The 21,162-nt window shown below is 43.7% G+C and overlaps 1 protein-coding gene and 1 pseudogene across 1 annotated transcript; both read left to right on the plus strand.

The window, feature by feature from the left end:
- Nucleotides 1-1,979: 1,979 nt before the first annotated feature.
- TPD52L3 (TPD52 like 3) lies at nucleotides 1,980-4,749 on the plus strand. The gene has a single exon (XM_002707998.4). It carries the CDS (start codon nucleotides 2,042-2,044, stop codon nucleotides 2,744-2,746), a length of 705 nt encoding a protein of 234 aa, XP_002708044.1. The 5' UTR covers nucleotides 1,980-2,041; the 3' UTR covers nucleotides 2,747-4,749.
- A 6,540-nt stretch (nucleotides 4,750-11,289) lies between these two features.
- On the plus strand, nucleotides 11,290-13,512 carry LOC100344199 (maspardin-like; annotated as a pseudogene).
- The last annotated feature ends 7,650 nt before the right edge of the window (nucleotides 13,513-21,162 follow it).

Consider the following 21,162-nt stretch of genomic DNA (forward strand, 5'->3'; position numbering starts at 1 on the left):
AGGAAGTCCTTGCTGCCTTTTACAGGCCTTTGTATACATTGCCACATCGCTCACCAGCTTTCATGTTTCCAGCAAGAACAAACCTCATTTCTTAACCTAAAGAAGCACACATTTCAGGGCCAAGATAATAACAACACTATTGAATTTTGTGAAAGGGTTACCGAATGTAAATCCAAAGGAGGACTGAATAGCTGAGTATTTTATCATGGCCACACAGACAGAAGTATGGGAAATAGCTGCAATTTATGGAGAATCAGATCATGTTCCACATTTACATGCTACCAAAAGTTCACTAGAATCTAAGATTTGCTCCAGGGTATTCCGTGGGAATGGGCAGCCAGATAGTAACAATATGTGCTTACTGAATTGATGTTTTGATTTCTCTGCTATGTAAATTGTACATGAGCAGTACCTGAGCTGAGCAGAGATTCTGAGCTCTGGATAGAATTTAGAGCTGTGGAGGCTTGCATTGTGGTGCAAGGATTAAGCCTCCACTTGCCATGTTGACATCTCTTATCAGAGTGCCAGTTCAAGTCCTGGGTCTTTTACTTCTAATCGAAGATGGTCCAAGTGTTTGGGCTCCTGCCACTCATGTAGCAGATCAGGATAGAGTTGCTGGATCCTGGCTTTGACCTTCTTGACATCTCACTGTTCTGGCCATTTGGAGAGTAACCCAATAGATGGAAAATCCAGCCACTGGTTCACTTGCTCTCTCTCTCTCTTTCCCCTCTCCCCACGGTTGATCTGCTTTTCAAATAAACATTTATTTATTTATTTATTTATTACAGGCAGAGTGGACAGTGAGAGAGAGAGACAGAGAGAAAGGTCCTCCTTTTTCCGTTGGTTCACCCTCCAATGGCCGCTGCGGCCGGCACACCAGGCTGATCCGATGGCAGGAGCCAGGTGCTTTTCCTGGTCTCCCATGCGGGTGCAGGGCCCAAGCACTTGGGCCATCCTCCACTGCACCCCTGGGCCACAACAGAGAGCTGGCCTGGAAGAGGGGCAACCAGGACAGGATCTGGAGCCCTGACCGGGACTAGAACCCAGAGTGCCGGCGCCACAGGCAAAGGATTAGCCTAGAGAGCCACAGTGCCGGCCAAACATAAATATTTTAACACAATATTGGAGGACATAGTGGGTTGATACTCTGATAGATCCTATTTAACTGATTCTCCTTTGCTAGGCAGACCACCTCACACAACAGGCTACCATAAATGTGGCCAGATATGCTTTCAGAAATGTGAGTGCAGGGAGAAAAAACACAGTGCAACTGCAGGATTGAAAACCCATACTCTACCCTTTTGCATATATCCCTTCTCCCCTAAATTATCAAAGAACAACAGCCTTTTTTATTAGATTTAAATTACAAAAAGCTACTCGCACCACTACACCCTCCCAAAAATAACGGGCAGTTGTGACTGATTTAGACCCCCTTTCAAGTACTCCTGTTCAAGGTCTCTGGCACTGCTGATACTCCATTGGGATCATTTTAGTTGCTACTGGACTCTGAGTTCCATGGAGCCTTCAAACCCGGATTTCGGAATCGTGCTAGGAGTTTCTCCAGGCACCTGTGGAAACCTGGGATGGAGAGATGGGGCAGGGGATAACCCTAGGAGTCCTGAACTCCCCAACTGATTCTGTAGTAGTGGTTTACTTTACACACTGGGCCTTTTAAAAAATTTTAAGCACAAAGGTTCAACCTACTTTCAAGGGCTTGAAAACTGCTAATGAGGTAAAATGAGTTGCCAGATAATTTAGTATGAAGGACAGACCTTGTTACCCACCACGGCTGCGGGATAAATTCCTTTCCTCTTGCGACACCACCTACCTCACTTGGTCGTTGTGATGCCGAAACACTGCCAGGAACATGGGTAGCATCTGTGCTGAGCAGGAAATCCGCAGCGGCCCTTTGGGGCCGGAAGTCCCACCCCATCTGACCCTCACCCTCTTCTACCCGGAAGTACATCCCCGCCCGCAGTGTACTCTGCCCCAGGTTGGGACACCGGCGCCCCAGCAAGGCGTCAGTTTTACCGGCTAAGAAATGGATCCGTCTCGCCTAATGTACAGCATCACCAGCCAAGATTCTCAGGCGGCAGGCCAAGATTTTGACTCTGTCGGAAAAGATTATTTATCCACCAGCCAAGAATTCGATTCTCTCTATCAAGAATTGGATCTGAACTCTCTTAATGAAGATTTTCTTTCCCAGTCCATGTCCAGTGCCATGACAAAGACCTCTCTGGGTGCATATGAATCCCGGACAACTTCTGAACCTGAGCATCTGACCGAAGCCGAGCAAATGGAGCTCAAATCCGAGCTCACCAAATTGGAGGAGGAAATCGTAACGCTACGCCAGGTGCTGGCCGCCAAAGAGAAACGCTGTGGGGAGCTCAAAAGAAGGTTGGGCTGCACGGCTTTGGTGGGGTTGAAACAGAATCTGTCCAAGAGCTGGCATGATATTCAGGTCTCCAACACTTACATGAAACAGAAGACATCAGCCGCCCTGTCCACCGTGGGCTCTGCCATCTGCAGGAGGCTTGGAGACGTGAAGAAGTCAGCCACGTTCAGATCTTTGGAAGGTCTGATGGGGACAATCAAGTCCAGAGTCGCAGGTGGCAGAGACCTTGGCAATGACAGCCTTCCTTCCTCGCCAGGGAGTGGAGATGACCCACTCCTGGTTCCAGAGAGTGGGGCTGACCCAGTTCCAGGGAGTCAGGATGACCTGCTTTCCTTTCTAGAGCCAGAATGAGCCTCTTGGTAACCTCGCCTGGCCACCAAACCAGTACAAGAGCCCCCGTCCTTCATCGCACTTGCGACTCTGCCCAACTAAAACCAGCAACCAAATCACAATGGTAAAGTGAATTCAGGAAATGGACAGAGTTCGGCTTTGAGAAAAAATAATGTCCCTTTGTATGTAGATATTTACTGCTGTTGAATGAGAGAACCCCAAAGTTTTGTACTTTTTGGTTATTTTACACTAAAGTTTGTAGACAAAAATGCATCCCTATGCTAGCTTTTCTGAGGTCTCATACAATGGCTAGGACAATGGCTCCATAAGATAGTCTGGAAAACTAGTCTATTAGAAGGCCAAAGTAGATTTCTGTCTACAACTGGTAAAAGTTATGAAATAATGTGCAGTTTTATTCACTCCCTATTTCTTCGTTTTCTAAGTCTCTGAAGGAACCCAGACATCTTGAAAGCTTCACCTGGCCTATAATTCTTATTTTTAAATGATGATAAAGAAAAATGTCCATCTTCTTTGACACCTCCAGAGAGGGGAAAAGTATTAGTATATTGATTGATAAATTTGCATTATAAATTTCATAGAACTTATTTTTTCAAAGCTCTCATCCCAAAGCAATAGCTTCAATTTATGAGATTGCTAGTACTTTGAACTCAAGCTGAAATGGCAACTTTACTTTGTCTTGTACCTTGTTTCTTATCACTTTATCACAATGAGGATTTTAAAGTTTAAACCTTGTAGCAGCATGTCTCTGCCCCAGCAAAACGAAGATTGCTTCCTTGTTCTGCAGCATTTCCCAGTTAGTAACCACCTCCAGCTGAGGGGCTACAGAAAACAGTACAGCTAAATCAATAAAGATAAGCCCCTATCTTAGGCAACAGTTAAAAAAGAGTATCTGTCCCCTGTAATGCTGGCTGTTAGGCCTTTGATTGGACCAAACTCACTACTGTCCTTGACTCCAATCCGTTCTTGTTTTTAACCCCAAATGAGAAGCAGAAACCAGGATGGTAGGAATTGTAGGTACCTGGTTTGAGTTTGTTTAAACTTTCTGGTATCAAATTTTCATAGGAGCTGCGTGATGTTTCTTGTTTGTTTGTTTTCCCTTTCCATTTTCAAATACCAAGACCTGGCAAATTCTTTCATTCCTCTAATCACACTGCGCGAGGTAGACATTGTGTTTTATTGGCTCTTAGTAGAGAGGCTAGGGCCTTTATTTGCTTGGGTACATTAATGACCTCTCACTGCATAAAGGTGATTCTTCCAGCCTAAAAAGGTGATCCTGTTTTGTTGATTCTTGAAGAACACTCCCCCTACAGTCTTTGGGTTTTCCTACAAGCAAAATGGAACACCACTATAAATTCTAAAGCCCTTGTTAAGCGGTAAAGTCACTGATGTGTCCCTGACTTCTACAAATTTCTGAAGACAATGGTTTGCTTGTATTAAAATAAGACTTTCAACTATTTTACATGTTTGTTTATTAATTTGTTGTATTTATCAACCAACATGGCTTTCTGTGTTGCAGAACAATAGGCAAACATGCAGTGCGTGAGAAATGAAAATAGCCCAACAAGCATTCAACCTTGCATTTCTGAAAGTCCTGTTGTGTTAAGGACAATCCCAGGCTGACATAATTGATCAAAACCAAAACATGTTTTATTTAATAATTCACAGAAGTGAGGGCGGACACTTAGTGCAGCGGTTAAGTTGACAGTTGGATTGCCCTCATCCCATATTGAGTTTCTGGTTTGAGTCCAGCCACTCCACTTCTGCTCCAGATCCTTGTTAATGGCCTGCCTGGGAAAAGCAGCGAAAGATGACCTGAGTGTTTGGGCCCTTGCCATCCACGTGGGAGACCCCGATGAAGCTCCTGACTTCAGCCTGGCTTTGGCCTGGCCCAGCACAGGCCATTGCTGGGGAGTGAATCGGCATAGAAGTTCTCTATTTCTGTTTCTGTTTCTCTCTTTGTAATTCTGATTTTCTAAATAAATAAATAAATCTTTAAAAAAAAACTATCTGTGTCTCTGCTTTTCAAGTAAAAAGCAAAGCTTTTTAAAAAAATAATTCATGGGGCCAGAGCTGTGGCATAGCAGGTTAAAGCCCCAGCCTGCAGCACCAGCATCCCATATGGGCACTGGTTCAAGTCCTGGCTACTTCACTTCCAATGCAGGTCTCTGCTAAGGCCTGGCAAAGCAGTGGAAGATGGCCCAACTCCTTGGGTCCCCGCACCCATGTGGGAGATCCCAAAGAAACTGCTGGCTTCAAATCAGCTCAGCTCTGGCTGTTGCAGTCACCTGGGGAGTGAATCAGCAGAATAGAAGAGCTCTCTTTCTGGCTCTACCTCCCTCTGTAACTCTGGCTTTCAAATAAATAAATAAATCTTTTTAAAAAATAAAATAATTTATACATTGTAACAATTTCTTCAATAATTTTCAACTCCATGAGAACGGTAAAGCACATATCTGGTTTTAATTATTGTAGTTGCCTGGCTTAGGGTAGATATTCAATAAATACTTTTGGAATCAATAAAGGAATTAATATCATTACTTCAGACACAAATCATAGATCAAAAGTTATTATCAACAACATGATTTGGTTGACAAGTTTCTCAAATTTTTCCGCAAAATATTTAAAGCATTTTGGGGCGAGCACTGTGGCATAGCAGGTAAAGCCACCGTCTGCAGTGCCAGCATCCCATATGAGCACCAGTTCAAGACCCAGCTGCTGCACTTCTGATCCAGCTCTCTGTTGTGGCCTAGGAAAGCAGTAGAAGATAGTCCAAATCCTTGGGCCCCTACACTCGCGTGGGAAGACCCGGAGGAAGCTCCTGGCTCCTGGCTTCGGATAGGACAGCTGCAGCTATTGCAGCCAACTGGGGGGTGAGCCAGCAGATGGAAAATGGAAAACCTCTCCCTCTCTCTCTGCCTCTCCTTCTCTCTCTGTGTAACTCTTTCAAATAAATAAATAAATCTTTAAAAAAAATTTAAAGCATTTTGAATATTCAAAGGAAACTTGACCCCCTACTATGTGTCAGTAACCTTGACAGGCCCTGAAGGCAGAGATGTTAATTAGACACAGCCTATGCTCTCTAGAAACACTTAGATTTTTAAATCATTACAGTTCACTTCAGTAGCTGCTAAAATGGAGCTATATGCCAAAGACAAAGAAAGTCCTCTGTGAATGGTGTTTCTCTGCTTTGGCAGGTTAGTAGAGACATCAGAGAGACAGGAAGTCATAGAGGACTAGGATGAGTTTGCCAGACAATATTCAGAGGAACTGAGTCATGAACGAATGTAGGTATATTTCAGGAAATACCAGTAAGTCACTGTGGTGAGACAGGAAAGGGAAACATGGTAAAGAGATGAGTTTGGTAAAATAAGCAGAGGCAAAACATAAATGTGAGTAAATTGTCATATATGCTGCCTCAGACAGTATTTAACCCTGCAGGAAGCAGAGAAACATTGAAGTACATCAGTTAAAAATTTAACTATCAAATTTGTGTTTTACATAAAACACTCTGGTCACCAAAAAATGGATTTAAAAATATTTGAGATCTAAAATCCCCCAGACTTAAAAGCCAACTGCATGGGAGACAGAGGTGGATACATTTGCAAGATAATGAGGATGTAGAATTAATAAACCTAGAGCTGCACATTCATTTTGCTTTGGATTTTTTTGTTAGATGTCAGCATACCTCCATCAGTGGCCATGGGCACCAAACAAAATGCCTCCACAAATGTGGACTTTGGTTCAAAGGTTTTCTCCAGACTTCCTTTCCCTATCTGTTTCTACCCTTCCCATGCATTGGTTCTCCTCATCCTCTACTCTGTTTATCTTCATAACGTGATCATCTTTGCCCATCTGGACCTATTTGGATTTTATAGCATAGCTCCCCTCGATTTTAACTTTAACTCAGATACTTCAGGATGCAGCTTCAAATAGTTTCTGGAATAGGTACACATCCAAACATGCCCAACCCTAGGTTTGGCTCAACCCTTGAGAACCATTGGTTGGAAAGAATACTGGAACAAAACTCTAGGTTTTCTCAGGATTCCATTTCCCATAGTGCTCACATAAGTGAAAGGATTGGAATAGAAGGTAGGGACAAGGTGCTAAGGCCTGAACCTTTTTGAACTCCTAAAATTCTTATGTTGAAATCTTAATGCCAACAATAATGCCATTAGGAGGCAGGGCCTTTTGGGAAGTAATTAGCCCAGTGAAATGGGATTTTTGCCCTTCTAAAAGACCTAAGGGAACTTGTTTACCCTTTCTACCATGACTGAATACAGTGTGAAGGCACCATTTATGAACCACAAAACAGGTCTCACCAGACAATGAATGTTCTGATACTTTGACCTTGGACCTCTCAGCCTACAGAATATAAGAAGTAAGTTTCTGTTGTTTATAAGTTATCTGGTTTACAGTTTTTTTTTTAAATAGCAGTCTGAATGGACTAATATACAGAGTTGAAAGTTTTGTCTCCCATAGATGGCACTCCCATGCCACTGGCAGGGATAGGAATAAAGTACCAAGCTCTATGTTCATAATGCCAGCAACACTCTAGGGGAAATTTATCAGTAACTTCCAGAAGCTATTCTGCTTCTGCTTACTGATCCATCAAAATGGATCAGAATGGTAAGTTCTAGATTTGAGAACAACTGTATCACATATACTATTCTCTAGGCTTACATGTGCTATAGAGCAGTAGGCAAAGACCACTGACTCAAAACAGTGTAGGTCTCTTGATAGTGACAGAAAATGTGTTTGGTAGCCCCACGCATCAAGGGTAAAATTCTGCTAAGGAATGGGATCAGTTGCATCTGAACCATGGAAACCAAGAAACCATGGTTTCTTGTCCATGAACTCTATTGCATAATAAAAGATTGGGCACTGCTTTATGAAAACAACTGTAGAGAATTGATTTATGGTAGAATAAGTAGCACAAAGGATCTATCTCCCCACCTAGACAACAATAGCATTGATGGAATTAGCCTGATACAACTATTTTAGAGCTCTAAAAATCTACTGCAACATTGCAACTTACTGGGGGAGGTCTTGGACAGTAAGTTGTGGCTAATTTTAGTCAATTTCAACTCCTAGAAAAGTATCAGCTCTCTGTCTGCACCTCAATGTTTATTGCAGCTCAATTCACAATAGACATGGAATCAACCTAAATGTCCATCAACAGAAGACTGGATAAAGAAATTGTGGGACATGTACTCTATAGAATACTATACAGCAGTAAAAAAAAAAAGAAAGAAAGAAAGAAATCCGGTCATTTGCAACAAAATGGAGGAATCTGGAAAACATCATGCTGAGTGAAATAAGCGAGTCCCAAAGGGACGAATATCATAGGTTCTCCCTGATCTGTGACAACTAACTGAGCACTTAAAAGGAAACCTAGAGAAGTGAAATGGACACTATGAGAAACAATGTCTTGATCAGCCCTTGTCCTGACTGTCCAGGAACAACTTACTATTTTATTCCTTTAAGCATTTTTCTGTTCCACTTAATACCATTGGTTTAACTCTTTAATTAACACACAATTATTCTTAGGTGTTTAAATTTAACTGAAAAGTGATCCCTGTTAAATATGAGTGGGAATAAGAGAGGGAGGAGATGTACAGTTCAGCACATGCTCACTTGGACTTACCCCTAATGGTAGAGCTAGAAACGTGCCAGGGGATTCCAATTCAATCCCATCAAGGTGGCATGTACCAATGCCATCTTAACTGTTAAAGTGATCAGTTTCAGTTCATAATTGATCAAAAAGATAAAATTAAGTGTCAAAGGGATTACATAAATAAAACCAGTGTCTGCAAATAATAATTGATAGAAATAAAAAGGAGAGAACGATCCAACATGGGAAGCGAGATACACAGCAGACTCATAGAATGGCAAATGCCCTAAACAGCACTCTGGCCTCAGAATCAGCCCTTAAGGCATTCGGATCTAGCTAAAAAGCCCATGAAAGTTTCGCAGGTATGGAAAGCCAAGACACTGTGGCCAAAAAAAAATGACCTAAATGAAAGATCTTTGTGAGTGAGATACCAGCAGAAAGAACAGGCCATCAAAGAAGGAGGTACCTTTCTCCAAAGGGAGGAGAGAACTTCCACTTTGAATATGGCCTTGTCTAAATAAGATCAGAGTTGGTGAACTCAAGAGGCTTCCATAGCCTTGGCAGCTCATGACAAGAGCCTCGGGTGATTACTGACATCATAAATAAGTGTCAATTGTTAAATCAACAACGGGAGTCACTGTGCACCTGCTCCCCATGTAGGATCTCTGTCCTTAATGTGCTGTACTATGCGAATTAATGGTAAAACTACTACTCAAACAGTACTCTATACTTCGTGTGCCTGTGTGGGTGCAGTCTGTTGAAATCTTTACTTAGTATATACTAAGTTGATCTTCTGTTTATAAAGATAATTAAAAATGAATTTTGATGAAGAATGGGATGGGAGAGGGAGTAGGAGATGGGATGATTGTGGGTGGGAGGGAAGTTAAGGGGGAAAAAGCCACTATAATTCAAAAGTTGTACTTTGGAAACTTATACTTATTAAATAAAAGTTGAAAAAGAAGAAAAGTATCAGCTCTCCATCTCAGACCCTTAATCCTGTAGCAAGGCAACTATGCACATGTTCCCAGAGCAACCCACACAGCTTATGTGAGCAAGTTTTGGCAAAAAAGACGTGGTTCTAATTGAGCTCTGATCTATGTTCCAATCGGTGGCTGCTGCTTCTGATCACAGAAGTACACTTTGGGGCGGGGTGGCCACTGTTGTTGAACCTACCACCACCCCAAGTTGTTGTAAACCTCAACCTCTGGTTGAAGTAAATTCCGTGAGACTTAAAGGGTCAGTGCCCTTTTTCCCTCCACACTTCATTTTTCTCTTCGGGGATCTAGACATTAAAAATCCAGGATATTCAAAGAGAATTTCATATGTAGGAGAAATTAGAAAGTGACTGTGCAAGAAGCCTTGTTAACACAGTAGGTAGCGTGTCAGTCTAATAATCTAAAGAAAATGTGCATGCTGAGGGGAAGGCTCAGAAAGATCTATGAAGACCTTAAGTTTATATTTCAGGCTGATCCTAGGCACAGAGATAGTCTGAAACATTCAAAAAAATTTTTAAAAAGATTTATTTATCATTTGAGAGGTAGAGTTACAGAGAGAGGGAGAGACAGAGAAAAAGGTCTTCCATCCACTGTTTGACTTCCCAAATGACTGCAATGGCCAGAGCTGGGCCAATCTGAAGCCAGGAGCCAAGAGCTTCTTCCAGTTCTCCCCATCAGGGTGGGGGTGGGGTTGGTGGGGGGGACTGTGCAGGGGCCCAAGAACTTGAGCCATCTTCTACTGCTTTCCCAGGCCATAGCAGAGAGCTGAATAGGAAGTGGAGCAGCCGGGACACAAACTAATGTCCATATGGGATGCCAGCACCATGGGTGGAATCTTAGCCTACTATACCACAGTGCCAACCCCTCAAAAATTAAAAAAATAAAATAAACAAAACAGTCACAGAAGTGGGCATTTCACCTAGTGTTTAAGATGCCAGTTAGGACAACCACATCCTACATCGCAGTGCCTGGATTCAGTTCCTGTCTCCAGCTCCTGATTCCAGTTTCCTGTTTATGCAGACCCTAGGAGACAGCAGCAATGGCTCAAGTAGTTGGATTCCTGTTGCTTATACAGAAGTCCTGGATTCTGTTCCTGGCTCCAAGCTTCAGCCCTCAGGCTATCGTGGGCATCTGGGGAGTAAACCAGCAGGGAAGCTCCCTCAAGCTCTCCTTCACTCTCTCCCTGCTCTCCCTCCTGCCCTCTCTCCCTCTCAAATAAATAAATAGAATTGGTTTTTTAAACAGTAACAAGGGGGCCAGCGCTGCGGCTCACTAGGCTAATGCTCCGCCTGTGGTGCAGGCACACCGGGTTCTAGTCCCGGTCGGGGCGCCGGATTCTGTCCCGGTTGCCCCTCTTCCAGGCCAGCTCTCTGCTGTGGCCAGGGAGTGCAGTGGAGGATGGCCCAGGTGCTTGGGCCCTGCACCCCATGGGAGACCAGGAGAAGCACCTGGCTCCTGGCTCCTGCCATCAGATCAGCGCGGTGCACCAGCCGCAGCATGCCAGCCGCGGCGGCCATTGGAGGGTGAACCAACGGCAAAGGAAGACCTTTCTCTCTGTCTCTCTCTCTCACTGTCCACTCTGCCTGTCAAAAAAAAAATTAAAAAAATTAAATTAAACAGTAACAAGGGACCAGCACTGTGGTGTAGTGAGTAAAGCTGCCACCTGCAGTACCAGCATCCCATATGGACACCGGTTCAAGTCCCAGCTGTTCCACTTCTGATCCAGTTCTCTGCTATATGGCCTGGGAATGCAGTAAAAGATGGCCCAAATGCTTGGGCCCTTGCACCCACTTGGGAGACTCAGAAGACGCTTCTGGCTCCTGGCTTCGGATTGGCACAGTTCCAGCCATTGCAGCCATCTGGAGAGTGAACCAGCAGACGGAAGACCTCTCTCTCTCTCTCTCTCTCTCTCTCTCTCTGCCTCTGCCTCTCTGTAACTGACTTTCAAATAAATAAATAAATATTTTACAAAGTAACCAAAAAACAGCAAATCTCAAAAAAGGAGAATCAGATCTCCAGAGTTGCTACATTATTAGATTCAAATGTCCAATTTTCAAATAAGGCATGCAAAAAAACAAAAACACAGGAAATATGATCCATTCAAGAAATGAAAATAAACACACTGTCTCTCAGAAACACTTGATTGAACAACTAGATAGACAATTTAAAACTTGCCTTTAAGGTGATCAAAAATCCCTTAGAGAAAATCAAGACAATAATGCATAAATAGAAGTATCAATAAAGAGATAGAAAATAAAGGAAACCAAAAAGAAATTCTGGAGCTGCAAAGTACAACAACTGAACTGAAAAGTTGACTAGAAGGTTTCAAAGACAGCTTTGAGTGGCCAGAATAATCAGCGAACTTGAAGGAGGAAAATGAAAATTACTGAATCTGAAGACCAGATGGAAAGAAGATGGGCTCCTGCACGCGCCCCTGCTGCCGGCTGCCCCTGTGGGTCCCTAGTGCTCCCGCCGCTGGCCCCCTCCCAGGCCCAGCCGCCTCCATTGCCCGCCCCAGTACTGGAACGAGAAGCTGCCTAGGGGAGGAAGGCAAGGGACATGGGGGCAGCCAGGGCAAGGTTCACCTCCATTTCAGCTGATCATGGGAGAGATTGAAGTCTCTCCTGATTATAGCTGGTTTAGAAGTACAGTTCCCCTTTCAAAGATTATCATGGATGATAATGACAGAAAGATCTGGTTGCTCTATGATGCAGGCTCTAGAAGTATCAGGGACTGCAGAGTTATTTTTCTGGCCAATTTTGGCTTTGACTGGATGGGATTACCGGGTTATAGGTTTGCAGTATCCAGTTTATTGAGGCTGTCTTGAATTTTGTCATAGATTCAGAAAACTTTTAGATCATTTACAATTGGATAAAGTTCATCTTTTGGGGGCTTCTTTGGGAGGCTTTTTGGCCCAGAAATTTGCTGACTATAGTCACAAGTCTCCCCAGAGTCCAGTCCTCTGCAATGCCTTCAGTGACACCTCTACCTTTAACCAGACTTGGATTGCAGACGGCTTTTGGCTGATGCCAGTATTTATGCTAAAAAAAAAAAAAAATAGCTCTTGGAAACTTTTCTTCTGGCCCAGAGGACCCTATGATGGCTAACACAATTGAATTCATGGTGGACAGTCTGGAAAGATTGGGTTGGAGTGAACTGATTTCCAGACTTACCCTGAATTGTCAAAAAAAATGCTTATGTGAAACCTCATAAAATTCAGGACATCCCTGTAACCATTATGGATGTGTTTGATCAGAGTGCACTTTTAACTAAAGCTAAGGAAGAAATGTACATACAGTATCCTAATGCTGGGAGAGCTCACCTTAAAACAGGAGGCAAAGACAGGGGCCGGTGCTGTGGCACAACAGGTAAAGCTGCCACCGGCAGCACCGGCGTCCCATATGGGCACCAGTTTGAGTCCCTCCTGCTCCACTTCCAATTCTACTCTCTGCTATCGCCTGGAAAAGCAGTGGAAGATGCCCCAAGTCCAGGGGCCCCTACACCCGCGTGGGAGACCTGGAAGAAGCTCCTGGCTCCTGACTTCAGATGGGCCCAGCTCCGGCCATTGTGGCCAATTGGGAGTGAACCAGCAGATGGAAGACCTCTCTCTCTGCCTCTCCTCTTTCTGTGTAACTCCGACTTTCAAATAAATAAATAAATCTTTAAAACACACACACACACACACACACAGGAGGCAATTTGGATACTTGTGCAGAAGTGCAGAGGTGAATTTACATACAGATACATTTGCTGCAGTTCCACGGAACCAAATACGTGGCCATCGACCATTCAGTGGTCAGTGCCGAGGAGCTCGAGGTGCAGAAAGGCAACCTCAGTATCAGCCAGGAGGAGCAGTAGCTGTGGCTTCCACTGTCGGTGATGAGGCGACCCGGCGTATCCTTGTACAGTCAGTGATGACGGCGCCACCAGTCAGCCCCAGCCTTCGGGTGCAGCGGGTTCCCGGTTCTCACTGTGTTTGGGAAACAGGACTATTGTCATCCACGGGACAGCGGCAGCTCTTCTAAGCCAGTGCAACTGCCCCCTCTTTGGGTTTTTCTTTGTTTGTTTGTTTTAGCTTTTGAATTCAGGAAGTTCTTTTGAAGACTCCCTTAAGAACTGTGATAATTTTTTTTTTTTATTTTGACAGGCAGAGTGGACAGTGAGAGAGAGACACAGAGAGAAAGGTCTTCCTTTGCTGTTGGTTCACCCTCCAATGGCCGCCACGGCTGGTGCGCTGCGGCCGGCGCACCGCGCTGATCCGATGGCAGGAGCCAGGAGCCAGGTGCTTCTCCTGGTCTCCCATGGGGTGCAGGGCCCAAGCACCTGGGCCATCCTCCACTGCACTCCCAGGCCACAGCAGAGAGCTGGCCTGGAAGAGGGGCAACCGGGACAGAATCCGGCGCCCCGACCGGGACTAGAACCCGGTGTGCCTGCACCACAGGCGGAGCATTAGCCTAGTGAGCCGCGGCGGTGGCCTGAACTGTGATAATTTTGCTACCAAAAGTCCTCACCCCTGTGTCCTCAAGTGAATATCAATTTCTGAGGTTTGGGATTTTGTGAATTTTTCTTTCCTTTCCTTTCCTTTCTCCTTCCTTTCTTCTTCTTGCCTTTTATGTTACTCTCTAGATGCTGCACATCCAAACTGTGTGTCAGAAGGATGTTGGCTACTTTTAGGCTTTCTTAGGCGTAACCATTGTCAGAGGGCCGGGGCTCCCGCCCCATGGTGTGCTCTCTTGTGAACCAATTACTTTTACTTTCCAGTTAAGCACATTGTTCTGAGTGCCTGCTGTTGTCCTTCTAGACTATTGCAATCATTTCGAATAAAAATATGACTAAAAAAAAGATGGAAGAAAAGTAAATAGAGGCCGGCGCCGTGGCTCAACAGACTAATCCTCCACCTTGAGGTGCAGGCACACCGGGTTCTAGTCCCGGTCGGGGCGCCGGATTCTGTCCCAGTTGCCCCTCTTCCAGGCCAGCTCTCTGCTATGGCCCGGGAATGCAGTGGAGGATGGCCCAAGTGCTTGGGCCCTGCACCTGCATGGGAGACCAGGAGAAGCACCTGGCTCCTGCCTTCGGACCAGCACGGCGCGCCGGCCGCAGCGGCCATTGGAGGGTGAACCAACGGTAAAAGGAAGACCTTTCTCTCTGTCTCTCTCTCTCACTGTCCACTCTGCCTGTCAAAAAAAAAAAAAAAAAAAAGTAAATAGAGCCTAAGTACAACATCATGTGGACCAATACACATAATATGGAAGTCTCATAAGGAAGAAAAAGAGAGAGAGAGAGAAAGAGAGAGAGAGAGATGAGAAGACAAAAAATGAAAGAAGACACTAATGCAAGAAATGAGATGCAAATAAGTTGTAAGGCATATAGAAAACAAATAGCAAAATGAAAGGGTAAGTTCCTCCTTATCAGTAACAGTCCTTATTAGTAACTATTTTACATGCAACCAGATTAAACTCTTTAATCAAAAGAGATTAGATGAATTAATAAAAATACATGGTCCAACTATATGCTGTCTACAAGAGACTCACTTTAGATCCAACAACATAAACAGATCAAAAGTGAAAGGATGGGGAAAACATTTTGTGCAAATAGTAACCAAAAGAGAGTAAGGACAGGGGTACTAATATCAGACAAAATAGACTTTAAATCAAAAAGTTTATAAGAGATAGGAAGATAGATAGATAGATAGGCTCAACAGAGAAAGAAGATAGTTATAAATTATATATAGTTATAAATGTTTATCAATGTAATGACAGATCACCAAAACATATAAAACAAAAACTAACAGAAAGAAACACAGTTTTATAACAATAGATGGACACTTTGGTGCCCCGGTCTTTTTATTTATTTTTTTAAAAAAGATTTATTAATTTTTTTGAAAGTCAGAGTTACACAGAGAGAAGGAGAGGCAGAGAGAGAGGGAGGTCCTCCCCAGTTAGCCACAACGACTAGAGCTGTGTCTATCTGAAGCCAGGAAACAGGAGCTTTCTTCCAAGTCTCCCACGTGCGTGCAGAAGCCCAAGGACTTGGGCCATCTTCTACTGCTTTCCCAGGCCATAGCGGAGAGCTGGATCTGAAGTGGAGCAGCCGAGTCCTGAACCAGTGCCAATATGGGATGCCAGCACTGCAGGCGATGGCTTAACTGGCTATGCCACAGTACTGGCCCTGCCCCAGTCTTTTTTTTTTTTTTTTTTTTTTGACAGAGTGGACAGTGAGAGAGAGAGAGACAGACAGAGACAGAGAGAAAGGTCTTCCTTTTACCATTGGTTCACCCTCCAATGGCTGCTGTGGCCGGCGCACCGTGCTGATCCGAAGCCAGGAGCCAGGTGCTTTTCCTGGTCTCCCATGCAGGTGCAGGGCCCAAGCACTTGGGCCATCCTCCACTGCACCCCCGGGCCATAGCAGAGAGCTGGCCTGGAAGAAGGGCAACCGGACCGCCCCAGTCTTAATAATTAATAAAATAGGGGCCGGCGCTGTGGCAAAGTAGGTTAAGCCTCTGCCTGCAGTGCCGCCATCCCATATTGGCGCTGGTTTGAGTCCTGGCTGCTTCATTTCCAATCCACCTCCCTGCTGATGGCCTGAGAAAGCCAGGGAAGATGGCCCAAGCACTTGGGCCCCTGCACTGATGTGGGAGACCTGGAAGAAGCTCCTGGCTCCTGGCTTTGGATTGGCAACCATTGCAGCCATTTGGGGAGTGAACCAGCGGATGGAAGATCTCTCTCTTTATTTCTCCTCCTCTTCTCTCTCTCTCTGTAACTCTGCCTCTCAAATAAATAAAAAATCTTTTTAAAAATTAATAAAACAAGAAGATAAGCAAATATAAGACTTAATACAATAAAGTAACTCAATCAAACATAGTACACTCTACCTAACAACAGCATACACATTCTTCTTAAATGCGCATGAGACATATTACAGGATAGACCATACATGTATTAAGTCACAAATGAAGTTTCAATATATTTTAAAAGATAGATACATATCTTCTCTGACCACAACAAGATGAAGTTAAAAATCAGTAAGATTTTCCAGAGTAAAGCTGGAAAAATGAAAAATTCATGGAAATTAAACAACATACTCTTAATTAATCAATAAATCAAAAAAGAAATCACAAAGGATATTAGAAAATATTTAAAGAACAGTGAAACCTAAAACACAAGCTTATGATATGCAGCAAAAGCAGTTCTCATTCAGAAATCAAGGAACTAGGAAAAAAAGTAGAAACTAAGCAAAAAACTAGCAGAAGAGAGGAAATAAAGACTGGAGCAGAAAAATATAGCAAATATAAAAACAATAGAGAAAAAGAAAACAAGTGGAATCAAAATTGATTATTTGAAGTATCAAGAAAATTGACAAAACTTTAGCTAAATGTACTAAAAAAGAGAGAATTCAAGTAACTAAAATCAGAAATGAAAATGGGGACATTGCCATAAATTCTATGGAAATAAAAATGATTATAACAGGGGTGTTTCATCTAGCAGTTAAGATGCTATTTGGGCCACCGACACCCCTTATTGGAGTTCTTCAATTCAAATATTAGTTCACTCTCAATTCCAACTTTCTGCTAATGTGTACTAAGGAAGCATCAGTGATTATCCTAATAACTGGGTTTCTGCCACGCACATAGGAGACTTACATAGAATTCCCAGCTCCTGTTCCAGTCTCAGCTGTTGCAGGCACTTGAGGTATGAACCAGTGAATGGGAGAGCGCTCTCTCTCTCTCTCCTCTTTCAAATAATAAATATTTTTAAATGATTCTAAAAGAGTATACCAGAAAACTGGAGTATGTGGATAAAATGGACAAATTCCTAGAAACACAAAAACCACCAAGATTAAAAAAATCATATAGAACTATATCTAGAATATTTGACTAGAACTATAACTTGTAAGGAGACTGAATCACTAATCAAAAATTTCCCAGAAAAAAAAAGCTCTGGACCTGATGACTTAATGAGTGAATTCTACCAAACATTTAAAAACAAATAATACCAATTTATCACAAACTTAAAAACAAATAGAAGAGGAGGAATACTTCCTAATCATTCTGTGAGAAGGCCATTACCTGATAAGCAAGGCCAAAGAAACTATAAGAAAACTACAGACCAGGGCTGGTGTTGTGGCACAGCAGGTTAAGCTACTATTTCCAACACTGGCATCCCATGTCAGAGTTTCTGTTAAGAGACTTGACTGCTCTGATTCTGATTCAGCTTTCAGCTAATGCACCTGGGAAAACAATGGAACATGGCCCAAGAACTTGTGTCCCTGGAAGATATTTCTCTCTTTCTCTCTCCCTCTCTCTCACTCTTTCTTCTCTTTCACTTTACCTTTCAAACAAATAAACATACATCTTCAAAAAATAAAGAAAACTACAGACCAATATCCCTAGGATCACTGATCCTTAACAAAATATCAACAGACCAAAATTCAGCAGTGTCTTAATGTCTTATATGCCATGATCAAAGGAGATTTTCCTGCTGTAAAGATGACTCGACATACAAAAATTGATCAATATAATAAATCACACTAACAGAACAAAAGAAAAAAACACATGATCATCTCAATGCCAAAAAAAATGCAATTGATAAAAATTGAATACTCCTGGGGCCGGTGCTGTGGTGTAGTGGGTAAAGCTGCTGCCTGCAGGGCCAGCATCCCATATGGGTGCCGGTTCCAGTGCTGGCTGCTCCACTTCTTCTTTTTTTAAAGATTTATTTATTTATTTATTTATTTATTTATTTGAAAGTCAGAGTTATACAGAGAGAGAAGGAGGTTCAGAGAGAGAGAGAATGAGAGCAAGAGGTCTTCCATCCACTGGTTCACTACCCAATTGGCTGCAACAGCCGGAGCTGTGCCAATCTGAAGCCAGGAGCTTCTTCCCGGTCTCCCATACGAATACAGGGGCCCAAGGACTTGGGCCATCTTCTACTACTTTCCCAGTCCATAGCAGAGAGCTAGATCAGAAGTGGAGCAGCTGGGACTTGAACTGGTGTCCATATGGGATGCCGGCACTTCAGGCAGCAGCTTTACCCGCTACGCCATAGTGCCCGCCCTGCTTCACTTCTGATCCAGCTCTCTGCTATGGCCTGGGAAAGCAGTCGAAGATGGCCCAAGTCCTTGGGCCCCTGTACCCGCATGGGAGACCTGGAAGAAACTCCTGGCTCCTGGCTTTGGAATGGCCCAGCTCAGGCCTTTGAGGCCATTTGAGGAGTGAACCAGTGGATGGAAGATCTCTCTCTCTCTCTCTCTCTCTCTCTCTGCTTCTCCCTCTCTGTAACTCTGCCTTTCAAACAAATAAATAAATCTTTTCAAAAATTGAATACTCTTTCACGGTAAAAAAAAAAAAAAAAATACTCGGGCCCGGCACTGTGGCTCACTTGGTTAATCCTCTGCCTGCAGCACCGGCATCCCATATGGGCACCAGATTCTGTCCCGGTTACTCCTCTTCCAGTCCAGCTCTCTGCTGTGGCCCAAGAGGGCAGTGGAGGATGGCCCAAGTGCTTGGGCCCTGCACCCGCATGGGAGACCAGGAAGAAGCACCTGGCTCCTGGCTGTGGATCAGCCCAGCGCGCTGGCTGTGGTGGCCATTTTGGAGGTGAACCAACGGAAGGAAGACCTTTCTCTCTGTTTCACTCTCTGTAACTCTACCTCTCAAATAAATAAATAAATAATCTTTAAAAAATACTCAACACGTTAGGAATAGATAAAAACTATCCCAGCATACTAAAAGAAAAACCTGTAGTAAATACATTTAATGGCTCTTCCTTTGAAAGCTAAGCAGACATGCAGAGTTTTATGAACACCTATTCTCACACCCTTAACCAGGACTGGAGGCAGAACACAATTCCAAAGATTTTTTATTATTATTTATTTTTTTTTTCACAGGCAGAGTGGATACTGAGAGAGAGAGAGAGACAGAGAGAGAAAGGTCTTCCTTTTGCTGTTGGTTCACCCTCCAATGGCCGCCGCGGCCAGCGCACTGCGGCCAGCGCATCGCGCTGATCCGAAGCCAGGAGTCAGGTACTTATCCTGGTCTCCCATGGGGTGCAGGGCCCAAGCACTTAGGCCATCCTCCACTGCACTCCCTGGCCACAGCAGAGAGCTGGCCTGGAAGAGGGGCAACTGGGACAGAATCCGGCGCCCCGACCGGGACTAGAACCGGGTGTGTGCCTGCGCTGCAAGTCGGAGGATTAGCCTATTGAGCCATGGCGCCGGCCCCTTCGTGTCTTCATATATATCTATTCCTTCGTGTATTTCTGCTTCAGGTATATCCAATTTTTTTAAAGATTTTATTTATTTATTTTATTTGAGAGTTAGAGTTACAGACAGTGAGAGGGAGAGACAGAGAGAAAGGTCTTCCTTCCACAGGTTCACTCCCCAAATGACCACAATGGCTGGAGCTGCCCCAATCCAAAGCCAGGAGCAAGGTGCATCTTCCTGGTTTCCCATGTGGGTACAGAGGCCCAAGGATCCAGGCCATCTTCTACTGCTTTCCCAGGCCATAGCAGAGAGCTGGACTGGAAGTAGAGCAGCCGGGACTAGAACCAGTGCCCATATGGGATGCCAGTGCCGCAGGTGGAGTATTAACCTACTGTGCCACGGTGCCAGCCCAGGTATATTCAATTTTTCAGTTTTCTGATATCCTCAGCTTACTCAGGCCACATCCTTACTTCATACCAGCTCAGTCTCCCTTTTAACAACCTTCAGAAGGAACCCTTAGTGTCACATTTAACTGGGCTCTGGATTTAGGCTCATATTTGGCAAAAATCTGGTACTTATCCCCACTAATAAAGTTATGGGCCACAGAGGGCATTCTTGGGAACCCCTGGAAAGCTAAGTAATCACCAACCTCCAACCTGGCCAGGTGAATGAGTCTATGTGCCTAGCATGCTGTTGCCGTCATTGTTTTAATTATAAGAGCAAGAATGGTTTATGTGTTCATTCAACAAATATTTACTAAGCATTTCCTGTGGATCAGGCACTATTTAGGTTCTGGGGACACATCAGTGAACAAAACTAACCAAACAAACAAAAAAAATCCCTGCCTTTATGGAACTTATGTCACATGGGAAGGAGGGAATTAACTACTAACAAATACTCATGTGTGCATGAGTCTTAAGCACATAGCTTAAGACTCAGCATAGCTATTTACCAGAGGCTATGAACGCTTTGTAGAAACTCCTGGTAAAAACTGATCCCTTCCCCAGTTAGCTTAGCTTCACATCTCACTTAGCCCTTTCTTTTGATTTTGTCTGTTTTAACTTGTAGTATAGCTTCAAATATCCTCATTCTGACTTAGAAACCTTCACTGTAATCCATGTCACCCACACTTCTGACCAACTAGCTACAAATTCAGAGTTCCTACCATCCTCTATTGGAACAACTCACAGAATTCAGGAAAGCATACTAGCTTTTATTATAATTTTATTGTAAAGGATACAGATCAGAACCAGCCAAAGGAAAAGACACATGGATGAGGTCTGAGAAGGTCCCAAACTGGTTCACTCCTCAAATGCCCACAAAGTCAAAGCTGCCCAGGGCCAGGGTCACAGGACGCAGGGACCAAATCCAGGTTTTCTCCAGGGGTGACAGGGATCCAACTAAAAAAAAAGTCACAGGAGAGGAATCTGAACTAACAGACATTTCTAAGTGTCTCCCAGTTTATTACCATTAGATCATAACCTTTTTTGTTCTAAACTATGTCTCCATAATCTATCTACCAACCACAACTATCAAACTATTAAGGAAAATAACTACTCATGTTTAACTGTTTCTTCAGGTCTCCATTGCCTTTTGTCATGTAAAATTTA

This window comes from Oryctolagus cuniculus, chromosome 1, assembly GCF_964237555.1.
Source record: "Oryctolagus cuniculus chromosome 1, mOryCun1.1, whole genome shotgun sequence".
NCBI classification, from domain to species: Eukaryota; Metazoa; Chordata; class Mammalia; order Lagomorpha; family Leporidae; genus Oryctolagus; species Oryctolagus cuniculus.